Source organism: Fomitiporia mediterranea (assembly GCF_000271605.1).
Source record: "Fomitiporia mediterranea MF3/22 unplaced genomic scaffold FOMMEscaffold_1, whole genome shotgun sequence".
Lineage (NCBI taxonomy): Eukaryota > Fungi > Basidiomycota > Agaricomycetes > Hymenochaetales > Hymenochaetaceae > Fomitiporia > Fomitiporia mediterranea.
The window spans coordinates 8,696,902-8,709,607 of record NW_006760386.1 but is presented as its reverse complement, the minus strand read 5'-3'; the positions used below and the strand labels follow the sequence as shown (position 1 = coordinate 8,709,607).

Genomic DNA, 12,706 nt, shown 5'->3' with positions numbered 1-12,706 from the left:
GAATGTTTTTCTATTAGGAGTCAATCTGAAAGAATGTAAGGTTGGTTGAGAATTTGTCTACACATTTAGGGCTTTAAAATGTGTAGTAGGATTAGATTGAGAGTTGTGAGCCTTGTTAAGAAGATTAAAGTGTAGATAGCTATCAGATTAACTACTAGAGAGTCCCCTGTATGTAAGAGTCTCCCTAAGTTAAGTTTCATTATTGTTAATCTGAATTGTATACTTTTTCCATTCATTATAAGTACTTAGAACTAGTAATAGACACATTAACTAACAAAGTACTTTAGGATTAAGAGTATACTAAAGTAAATCAATTAATATAAAGTCATATACTTTACTACTCAGTCTAGCTTTAGTCTTAAGAATCTTAAACTGTTGAAAAAAGACATTTATAGAGTGATTTCCTTGCTTAAGTTGTCTAAGTTTCTAGATAGTAGTTTCTTTCTTACTAGAGTTATTAAATGATTGCCCTAGTTACTCTATAAACTCTTAGAATGATTATGTACAAAGAATTTTGCTCTCATTGTCTGTGTTTTGAGTAATCTAATTTTCTGTCTATATAGTAACTGTCCCTTCCTTTAAATAATAAAGTACAAAGAGTATCTTCTTTTTACTGTTATAGAAGGCTCTTTTATTAGTAAGGATATATAGTAGACATTCTCTTTTAAAGTCCTAATAATCCTTACCTCCTTTATACTCTCTAGGAGTAGTAGTAATCTTTCTAGAGTTTCTAGTAGGAGTATAGTGTATTACTATAGTAACAGCTTGACTGGTAGTCTCTATAATCAATTGAGAGACTGAATTCATGTCTAAGTGTATATATACACCTTGTTAGGACTGTACAAGCTTGTAAGAGAGTGTAAGAGAGTTTCCTGAAGGATTTGACATTGTTTTTAAAGCTAGCTCTAATAAATCAACTTCTAAAGTACTAAATACTCTTTCAAATGCTTGAGTAAGCTCTAAAACATTTGGGTCTTTGTTAGAGGCTAGTGTGAATGATTATGAACAATGTTTAAGTCTTAGGAAAACATTCCTTCAACTAGTTTGCTACCTAGACAACTTTGATCTTTTAGTTTTAAACTCTTAAGCTACTTATATACACTCTGTTCTAAGTACAATCTAGTGACTCTTATCTAATAACACTAAATAACTGTAAGACAATACTAGACTTTCAGACTGTAAGGTTCTTAAAGGCATTACTACTTAAGAGAGGCTCTAGTCAACTAGTAAACAAAGGTTAAGGATTAAGCTTTACAAGTAGTAAGTCAAAAAGTATTTAGAAAAGAGTGTAGCTATGTAAATTGTAAAGACAACACACAAACTCAAAGAAGTAAAAGAGAGTAAAGGATAGTAGTAATACAACCTTGAGAGTAGAGTATAAAATAATAGAAAATGAAACAACAAATGAGTAAGGGATAATATAGAATTAATAGAATAGTAAATTAGTTTAATAGTTCTTTAAGAAAGTAAAAGGTGTGTTTATAAAGAGAGTAAGGAATACTTAAACAAGTAGTAGCTCAGCTTAAGCAAACCAATTGAGTAGTAGCTTAGATTGGGCAGATTTGGCAGGTTTGGTAGAAGGAGTAACTAAGTAGTAGCTTGAGTTAGGGAAAGTTAAGTAGTAGCTCTAACTATATGTAGGAAACAAATTGAACAGTAGTTTGGACTCAAAGGAGAGTAGGATCAGATAAAGAGGATAGTCAAGTAGTAGCTCAGACTAGGAGGATATTGATTGAGTAGCAGTTTGGACTAAGAGTAGTATTAAGGTAGAGATAAGTTTTTTGACTCTTATGTTAGGAGAGATGTGTTCTTTAGGTTGATAGTACTCTCAAAATGTAAATGTAGACCTACAGTCCTTAAACTAACTATATTCCCAAAGCTACCAGCTAGGATTTATACTAGGAGAACAAGTAGGAATACAAGAAGAGTTAAAAAACTAAGGAACTACTGTATTTACAGACTACTTTTTATAATAACTAAATAACAAGAGTAAAGTAAGGAATGAAACTTGAGAATAAGATTAAAGAAATAATAAGAACAAATATTACAAAGCTAACAGGCATATTAGAGGCCAGGAAGAATTAACAGAGTATTATACATTAGAGAATATAGACTAAGAGGCTATTGTATAAAAGAGGCACAAGTTACTATAGAGAGTACAAAAGAGGTACAAGTTACTATATTAGGTGAGAAATGGATTGGCCACATTGTAAAATGAGTACTTATTTCCTTACAGTCCTAACACTATCATGTATAATCTTTCTAAGTAATTTATAGAGTCTAAAGACTTAATTCCTGTACAGTCTAACTATTCCTTCAGCTATAACCTTTGTAGTAGTTAGAAGAGTATGTATTTGCTTAGAGAAACAATCTATAATAACACAAATAGTGTTAAATCCCTTAGACTCAGACAATTTACTAATTAAATTGATAGATATTACCTACTAAGGTTTAACAAGTGTATTATAAGAATGTAGTACCTTTTGTCTTATAGTGTGTAGGGATTTTGTTCTTTAACATTTATTATAGTCTGAAACATACTTCTTAGTGTCTGTCCTCATCTGTAACTACTAGAACTCTCTCTAGATCATTTCAAGCATTTTCTTATACTCTAAATATTCTACAAGTAGGGAATCATAATATTCCTTCAGAACTATTAGTACAAGGTCTAAGAGAACATATATCTTTGAATTCCTATATATATAGTTATCTCTAATAAGTATACTAGCTAGGTACTCCTCTCTTTTGTCTAATAATTCCTGTTAAGCATTCTGAATCTTTTACAGAATAACTTTACTGTTTATATACATTATTCCTCTTAACCAGGAGTTCTTAATAAAGGTAACATCTTTGTTATCATACTCTCTCTTATTAAATTAAGAACTTCTAGACAGTGTATCTGCTTTTGTAAGCATTTTCCTAGGTTTATATATTAAAACAAAGTTATAGTCTACTAGTTCTGTTCTCTAACAAGCCTGTCTGTAGTTTAACTTGTAGAGAGCCTTAAAGTATGTTAAATTAGTATAGTCAGACTATACTTTAAAGGTTTGTCTTACTCCTAACAAGTACTAGTATTAGTCCTTAATAGCTTTAACAATAGTAAGTATTTCTTTATTATAGATCTTATAATTTTACTTTACAGGGTTTGGAGATTAAGATCTGAATACTATAGAACACTATATACTATTTTGCTTTTGAGAAAGGACTGCTCCAAGTGTGTAATTAGATGAATTAGCTTCTACTCTAAAGAGATCATACTTATTTAGAATTGTAAGAACAGACTGTAAGCTTAATTGTCTCTTAAGCTCTTCTATAACCTCTCTTTACTTATTTCCCTAAGTAAATAAAACCTTCCTAGTTAGTTTAGTGAGTAGACAAGCTATTTTGCTATAGTCCTTAATGAATCTCTAATACTAGTTGTAGAAACTAGTAAACTATTGTAATTACTTTAAGTTCTTTAGTTCTAGCCATTTATTAATAGACTTTACTTTTTTCAGGTGTATTTGAATCTTATTGTTCCTAATAATGTGTCTAAGATACTTAGTAGTAGATCTCTCAAATTCACACTTTTAGAGCTTAAGGAACAAGTGATTCTCTTACAGAATTGTAAAAACCCTTTGAACTAAGTGTCTATACTCTTTAATATCTTTAGAATAGATGAGGATATTGTCTAGATAGACAACAACTGATCCCTCATTAATTAATTCACTAAAGATATTGTTTATAAAGCTCTAGAATATAGTAAGAGTATTTGTGAGACTAAAGAACATAACTGTAAGCTTAAACAATTCTAGATTTGTTCTGAAAGCTGTCTTCTACTCATCACCCTCCTGGATTCAAATATTATAGTATTCTTAACACATATCAAGCTTTGTGAAGTACTTAGAATCTTTGACCTTATCCAGAAGCTCTTGAATTAAAGGTAGAGAGTACTTATTCTTAATAGTACCTTTATTAAGCTTTCTATAATCTTAGATCAGTCTCAAAGATCCATCCTCCTTCTTAATAAAGAAGAAAGACAATACTATGAAGGACTTTGAATATTGAATCCTTTCTAAAGCTAGAAGAAAAAAAAAGCTAGATTCTCAGAAATAAAATCCTTAAGTGTATCTTGTTCTTTAAGAGTTAGAGAATACACTATACAATCTATAACCTTAAAAATCTAGCTTTAGATTAATAGTATGGTTCTAAGATTGATACTCTAGTAATTACTTAAAGGATTCTTTACTAAATACACTTTAAGATAAGGAGGGATTGTAAAAACTAGGGTAGGATTATTATTAATTCTTCTTAAGTACTCTAAGACATTTGAATACATCTCTAGTTCATCTAAGAACATAGAACAACTAGCTAGACATTTAGTAAAGGACATAATACTTTGTCCCTAATTAATTTCCAGATTATACTTGTTTAACCAATCATATTCTAGAAAGATATTACTTAATACTAATATAGTGACTGTTAGACAAATTGTCTCTGTATGTGCTTTAACAGAGAGTTCTACTTTAACATAGTTCTTTAGAAGACCTTCATTATTACTTGTACTATTAGTATTAAAGACTAGGAAGGGATTCTTAAAAGAATATATTGTTAACTTGTTGTTCTTAACAAAACCTACATTTATATATAATTTAGTATACTCTGAATCAATTAGAGTATGTACATTAATGAGTCTATAATCTGTTTTGATTGTTAAGAACATATTTAGTTGCCTTACAGTACTAGAGTGAATGTACAAAGCTTCTCTAGAAGAAACTGAGTTTACAAGTTTATAAGGAATATCTAAAACCTTTCCTACACCTTCTACCTCTTTACAGACTTTAGAATTAATAGGTTTATTAAAGAAATAAGAGTCTTTACTGTTTAGAGTGTTATAGTTTAAATAACAGTCATCTATATTTGATTCAAATGTTTAGTATCAACTATTTACATAACAATAACTCTGTTCTAACTCTTCCTTAGATAATACAGTGTTTATACTTAAGGATTGACAAAAGACTCCTCTTCCTCAATCTGTTCCTCTTCTGATTCTTCATCTATAAAGTTCCCTTCCTTTAATTCCTGTATTACCTCTACAAAAGTACACCTTTCCTTAAGTCTTATAGTTCTGAGAATCATTCTAACTCTTTAATACTAAGAAGGACAAACTCTAATAAAGTGACTAATTTCTCTACAAATGTAACAAGCTTGATTTTTCTTAGTATTGTTAATTAAGATGTTTATTAGTTCTCTAGCTCCTAAGAATGTTTTTCTATTAGGAGTTGACTTGAAAGGATGTAAGGTTGGTTAAGGATTTGTCTACACATTTAGGGCTTTAAAATATACAGAAGAATTAGAGTGAGAAGAGTTGTGAACCTTGTTAGGAAGATTAAAGTGTAGACAATTGTCAGATTAACTACTAAAGAGTCCCCTGTGTGTAAGAGTCTCTCTGAGTCAAGTTTTATTATTGTTAATCTGAATTACATACTTTTTCTATTTATTATAAGTACTTAGAACTAGTAATAAGTGTATTAACTAATAAAGTACTTTAGGATTAAGAGTATACTAAAGTAAATTAATTAATATAGAGTTATACACTTTACTACTCAGTCTAACTTTAGTCTTAAGAATCTTAAACTGTTGAAAAAAGACATTTGTAGAGTAATTTCCTTGCTTGAGTTGCTTGAGCTTCTGGATTACAGTTTCTTTCTTACTAAGGTTATTAAATAATTGTCCTAATTACTTTATAAACTCTTAGAATAATTATGTACAAAGGATTTTACTCTTAGTATCTGTGTTTTGAGTAACCTAGTTTTCTACCTATATAGTAACTGTCTCTTCCTTTAGATAAGAAAGTATAAAGAGTATCTTCTTTTTACTGTTATAGAAGGCTCTTTCATTAGTTAGAATATATAGTAAACATTCTCTTTTAAAGTCCTAATAATCCTTACCTCCTTTGTACTCTCTGAGAGTAGTAGTAATCTTTCCTAGGTTTCTAGTAGAAGTATAGTGTATTACTATAGTAACAGCTTGACTGGTAGCTTCTGTAATCAATTGAGAGACTAAATCTATGTCTAAGTATATATATACACTTTACTAGGACTGTACAAACTTGTAAGAGAGTGTAAGAGAATTTCCTAAAGGATTTAATATTGTTCCTAAGACTAACTCTATTAAATCAACTTCTAAAGTACTGAATACTCTTTCAAATACTTGAGCAAGCTCTAAAATGTTTGAGTCTTTATTAAAGGCTAGTATGAATAACTATAAACAATGTTTAAGTCTTAGAGACAGTTCCTTTAACTAGTTTACTACCTAGGCAACTTTGATCTTTCAGTTTTAAACTCTTAAACTACTTATATACACTCTATTCTAAGTACAATCTAGTGACCCTTATCTAATAACACTAAATAACTGTAAGACAATACTGGACTTTCAGACTGTAAGGTCCCTAAAGACATTACTACTTAAGAGAGACTCTAGTTAACTAGTAAACAAAGGCTAGAGATTAAGCTTTACAAGTAGTAAGTTAAAAAGTGTTTAGAAAAGAGTGTAGCTATGTAAATTGTAAAGACAACACACAAACTCAAAAGAGTGAAAGAGAGTAAAGGATGGTAGTGATTCAACCTTAAGAGTAGAGTATAAAATAATAGAAAATGAAGTAACAAATGAGTGAGAGATAATATAGAATTAATAGAATAGTAAATTAGTTTAATAGTTCTTTAAGAAAGTAAAAAGTATGTTTATAAAGGAAGTAAGGAATACTCAAACAAGTAGTAGCTCAGATTAAGTAAACTAATCAAGTAGTGGCTCAGATTGGGCAGATTAGACAGATTGAACAGGAGGAGTAACTGAATAGTAGCTTAAGTTAGGGAAAGTCAAGTAGTAGCTCTAACTATGTATAGAGTAAATCAAACAGTAGTTCAGACTTGAAGTAGAGTAGGATTAGATAGAGAGGATAGTTGAGTAGTAGCTCAGACTAAGAGGATATTAATTAAGTAGTAGCTTGGACTAAGAGTAGTATTAAGGTAGAGATTAGTTTTTTGACTCTTATTTAGAGGAGATGTGTTCTCTAGGTTGATAGTACTCTCAAACTGTGAATGTAGACCTGCAGCCCTTAATCCAACTATATTCCCAAAGCTACCAGCTAGGATTTATACTAAGAGAACAAGTAGGAATACAAGAAGAGTCAAAAAACTAAGGAACTACTATATTTATAAACTACTTTTTATAATAACTAAATAACAAGAGTAAAGTGAGGAATGAAACTTGGGAATAAGATTAAAGAAATAATAAGGACAAATATCACAAAGCTAACAGGCACATTAGAGGCTAGGAAGAATTAACAGAGCATTGTACATTAGAGAATATAGGCTAAGAGGCTATTGTACAAAAGAGGTGTGAGTTACTATATTAGACAAGAAATGGATTGACTGTATCATAATTGTATACACTACCTTGTGTCTCTGTAGCTCTCTCCTGTGCTCAATACTAAGACAATCTCTATGAAACTTTGTAGAACAATAGATGAGATGTTAAGGATCATGAAAATCCAGTAGTAATGTTGGTTTTTTGCAAAACTGACAGAGATATAAAGAAAATGAAATAGGTCCAATCCTACAGTTCTAACACAGCCAGGTTGAGGTTACCTGCTAGTATGAGTTTTTTGTTCAACATGTTAGCTCTAGTACTACTAGACTGTATGTTTGATAGAGGAGTGTGTAATGGAGGAGGAGTAGGATTTGATAGAGTTTGAGTCAAGAGTGAAGGGGCTTATTGTGTAGGAGAAACAGTACTACTATACAATGTAGGTTGTATCAGCTGATTACATTGTTGAGAACAAGTTTAACACTGAGATGGATCCCCTGAGCCTGACATTCAAGGGCCAAGGCTCATAACCTGTTAAACAAACAGTAGGGAGTTTACACTAGACACAGGAGACTCTCATAATAATCAATCATTATTACAGGGCACAATGCCCTTACTTTTATACTATAGTACATGTACTACTTTGTGTAATAAGCAGTCATGTGAGTGATGCCTGTATGCATCTGCATGTAAGTTAGTGTGTCTGCTACCTTTGCCAAATCGTCCAAATATGATACTTAATATTGTGGTCTTAACAGGAAGACAGTAAAATTAGTATAAAGATTGATTGATAGACAAAAAGAAGGGAATACTTTGAGCCAACTGAACAATCTACTCACAGTATCACTGTAACATGCTTCTCGGACCGAATAAGTATGTCTTGTTCACTTGCATTGATCCTGGGGATACAATAGACCAAAAAGGGCGGGCCAGGGTGAACTAACTTCTCTTTGTGAGTTATATCCTACTGCTTGCATCAGAGACACAGTTGACAAGTAGGGCAGCCAGCTCCTCTTGGACGATTGTAGCCTGCTGCGTGTCTGGGGGGAGCAGCGAACAAATAGGGGGATCAGCTCCTCCTCCTCGAAGAGTGTAACGTGTGTTAGTACTATTGGTCTCGGGGGGCATAACTGACAAAGAAGGCGACCAGCTCACCTTCAAAGTTTGCATCTTGCCACTCGTACGTGGAAGAGACGACAGAGGAAAAGGAACCAAGCTCCTTCCAGACGATCACAGCCTGCTGCTCGACCACGAGGCCCGACATAAAGGGAAACCAGCCCGCCCTCAGCGAACCATCCTGTCAAAGTTATCTGACCCGTATCAATACTCGGAAGTCACTCAACAATGAGGAATGTTTATTACCTCTGTGACGTTGTATCCTGCCGATATCCTCCGACTTGTGTTGATCCTGGGGAATACAACTTCCAAATGTCCTTCTTGCTGACTGAGTTGCGCCTATAGACGGAGTAAGTGCCGATAAGAGAGAACGAGATAAAAGTACGTTGGACAAACTGAATCCTCAGGCCCTCAGCCCACTCGGGTACGTCCTACGTCCTGGATCCCTGTCCTCCATACCTGTGTCTCGCATAAGCCAGGCTGCATCCGTCACCATGTACCCTATAGCTATACAGCAGGAAGCAAAATGTGTGCAATTGGATACAGTACAAGATGCGGTATGCCGTACCTTGTACTATCCAATTGCCGATCAGCACTTTCTTACTGCATATAAGCACCTCCTTTTTTAAGTGTGAGGGTGTGAGGGAGGATGTTGATGGGAGTCCGGTCGCGGCGGGTTTGTTAGGGCGTAGGCGGTTGGAGAATGTTTGAAATGGGAACGGTGGGGATAGGATAGGAAACGAAGATTATTTCTTGGTATGCGATGCAAAGTCGTTGTTATGAGGAACAGCTTTGTGTGCATAGAGATAAGACGAAAGGAGCGTGAACATACGTAGAACAAAACAGGACAGAAACAAAACAAAAGAGAAGAGAACGAGACTGAACGTATTGATACATGATGCAAAACACACGTGCAGAGAAAACAAAACAAAGATGTTGCAAGGCAAAGCGAAGATGAGCGAGCGAGTAGGAGTGAGTGCGTGGAGAAGAATGAAGAAGAATACAAGTATTGCTACATGTCAACGCGTAAGCGAATGAAAGAAGAGAGGAGTCCAGACTCTGACCCGAGGACCCAAGGGCGGAGGAGATGAAAGTAAAAAGCACGATCTGCACATCATTCGCTCGTTGAATAGGTCGTTCGTGTAGGGATTTGGACTGTAATCCGCCCTGCTAGTGGGAGAAGTCAACAATATTACTGCTGGTGGTGGCGACAACAACTACGCGAGGACGAGGACGCTCTAAATAAGGGAAGATGTTGCCATTAGCGTAGAGTTCGACAGACAAAAGAAAGGCAGACGTTGGGACAACAGAACAACCTTTGGCTCAGTAGGCTCGTCATACTGAGACCAGTATGTTGAGCGCTCAAACAAGCACGGGAAACTAGGGAACATTAGTATAACAAAATGGGGGGAGAGAGAGAATGGCAAAAACAACAGGGAGGAGTGGAAGATAGAAAGCCGGATTTAATCCGCAATTTCTCCTCCACTCCACCCCACCCCTCACACAAGCAACGAGCAGTTGACAAAGCGGTAGATCAATCACGATCCAGACTCTCACTGAGTTACTCTGTCAAAAGCCGTTACGTTATGTGAGTAGGTCCCAACCCTTTAGGTAAGGGCGGAGTGGGCACGGGAGCCACCCGTGCAGTTGACATACATGTGCATGCAACCTTTTATGGGACCTATTTTTTGCTTGAGAAGGGGAATGACCCGTCCTCTCGCGTCGCTACTGGGGATACAAAAAAAAAACAAAGAGGGCCAGCTCTCTGTAGATTGCATCCCGCTCGCTCGCCTTGGGGACGCAATCAACAAGAAGAGAGAAGCCAGCTCCTTCTCGAAGATCACATCCCGCCGTTCGTCCCGAGGGGCACAACGTCAAGAAGAGAGGAGCCAACTCCTCCTCGACAATCGCGTCCCCCGAGTACCTGTAAAAAAGATCAAGAAAAAGGCATCAGCTTATTCTGCACACAACAGCAAGGGAAACCAGCTCGTCTTCAGCGATAACATCCTGCCAAGATTATCCGACCTATATGTCAATACTCGGAAGTCACCCAATGACGAGGAATGCATATTACCTCCTTGACGTTGCATCGCGCCTATACACGGATAAAGGATGGGTAAGAGAGAACGAGATTAAAAAGACATTGGACCAACCGACTACCTCAGCCCATTCCAGTACGTCCTGTGTACCGGATCCCCCTCCTCCCATGCTTGTGTCCCACACAAGCCCGGCGGCATCCTCACGGATCCCTGGCACCACAGAGACGAAGAACAGCAATCTTGCCCTTGAGCCAGTTAAGGAACGAGATCGAACGTGTCGGCTCTAGCGTCTCACGAGTGGATCTACACTCCACACTTCTCGGATGGAGGCTCGACAGCTGCGAGGCATTAGTCATCCCGAGGTCAACACCCTGTGGTGCACTCTTGCTCGCTGGCCACTTCGCCTCCTTGCAGCCAGGCCTGGCATGGTTGTAGGAGCGTTTGCCCGCCTCCACGAGTTCCGCGACGGCTACAGGAAGGCGACGAAGTAAAGGACGTTGCGCTCTCGTTTCCCTCCTTTGTCCAGAGGGGAGAGTGCTCGTCATCGCTGCAGCAGGCGGAGACGGCGGCGGCGACGCTGCCGAAATGGTACCAGCATGTATAAATGCGAGCGCGGGCACGTTAAACAGACCGAGGCCCACTCCACTGGGTGCTCTGTATGGAGTACGATGTATGCGTCCGCTCCGAGGTACAAGGAAGGGACGAGTAACACGCGTTCTGAGTGCTTGGGGGCCGATATGTTGTGGTGAAAAGTTCGGCAACTCGGGTGTAGGGATCGTCTCTATCTCGACGAGCTCGAAAAGAGAGGATCCTGAGTCATCAGACGCTGCCTGACGACGAAGCTGCATAAAGACAGGCCCTGTCGAACAAGAGGAGCTCAGATCTGCATCGTCTTCGAACAGGCTCTCGTGGCTCCAAGGTGAGGATCCACCTGTGTATGCGTTCTCGGCACTTCCTGACTGATCGTAGAGAGGGAATGCACTGCCGCGTTGCAAATACGCCTCCCAGCTGGTGGGGGCATCGATAATCGAGCGCCTGCGCTCGTTGGAAGGTCGTGCATGTGAGGACGCGCCTGCATGTCCGTTTGCACCCTGATGCATGGATTAGTATATCCTGCTTTAGTACCAGACATAAAAAAGGATACGAACGAAAGACTGGGCTCTAGACATCTTGTTAAGAATCAAAATGCTTCGGGGGGTGAAAAGATATAGTGCAAGGGTGTAGTCGTAGGTTATGATGGGAAAGGCAGAATATCTTGAAACACGTCTTTATATAGTCCGACTTGAGTTTCACTCTGGTCTAATGTATCAGCCTATGTCTAGGAAAAATGAAAAACACCAGAAAATGTTGACGAATGCATTTGATCTCAGACTTGCTGGTGGTCTTAGATCAAATACGTCAGTGTTAGATAGAATGTGTACTGAATTCCTTGACGAGAAAGACCCCGTGTATATTAATATTCCGCCAGATGGTCTTGAAGAAGCACCTGAATTGTTCAAAAGCAAGGTCCTGCTGATGCAGCAGAAAGTGGCATAAAAAGATTGTCAAGTTTTCGAGTGAAGACGAGCACAGAAGGGAAAGTACTTATGTAATGAGTCCTTAGATTAGATTGGATTAGATTAGATTAGATAAGGAAGTGTAAGGAATAGTCGTCACGTGCATCACAAAACTAGATGTGGTCTGACAATACATTGTATGTCATTCTAATAACTATAATATATAAAAGATATAGAAGTCTGTCAATGATCATTACATTGGCATCTGCTGCTAAGACATATCTTTAGAAGGTCTGTAAGACTTCTAAAATTTACAATACTTTTATAAATTGTCAGAGTATACAAGACTTGCATGAGTATACAAGACTTGAGTGAGAATACAAGCTCTTACCAGAGTTGCTCAAACAATAAATGCTTCATACAATAATCATTCTTTTTTATCATTATTGAATTAGAAAACAAATATATTATACTTGAGTAAATAATTACAGGCGAAAGTATTTACTAGAACTACTATTAAATCCTGTACCACTCTTATTTCTTCCACTCATACCCACATTGCCTCCCATAGTTCCTCCAGAAGATCCACTAGGCTGTCTGGCTGAAGAAGTGCCTCCAGAACCTGAGGGCCTCGGCCCTTCATCATTGTCGTCGTCGTCATCATGAGCACCATCATCTGGTTGCTTGCTAAAGTCAGCTGGATGCTTA

The 12,706-nt window shown here is 36.8% G+C and overlaps 1 protein-coding gene across 1 annotated transcript; it reads right to left on the bottom strand.

The window, feature by feature from the left end:
- Nucleotides 1-8,304: 8,304 nt before the first annotated feature.
- On the bottom strand, nucleotides 8,305-12,659 carry FOMMEDRAFT_151284 (uncharacterized protein; the record flags this gene model as incomplete). Its single annotated transcript, XM_007262317.1, has 8 exons — nucleotides 8,305-8,429; nucleotides 8,503-8,644; nucleotides 8,710-8,802; nucleotides 10,213-10,387; nucleotides 10,447-10,558; nucleotides 10,617-10,712; nucleotides 10,777-11,593; nucleotides 12,552-12,659. The coding sequence occupies 8 exons, from the start codon at nucleotides 12,657-12,659 to the stop codon at nucleotides 8,305-8,307; spliced, it is 1,668 nt and encodes a 555-aa protein (XP_007262379.1).
- Nucleotides 12,660-12,706: the final 47 nt, after the last annotated feature.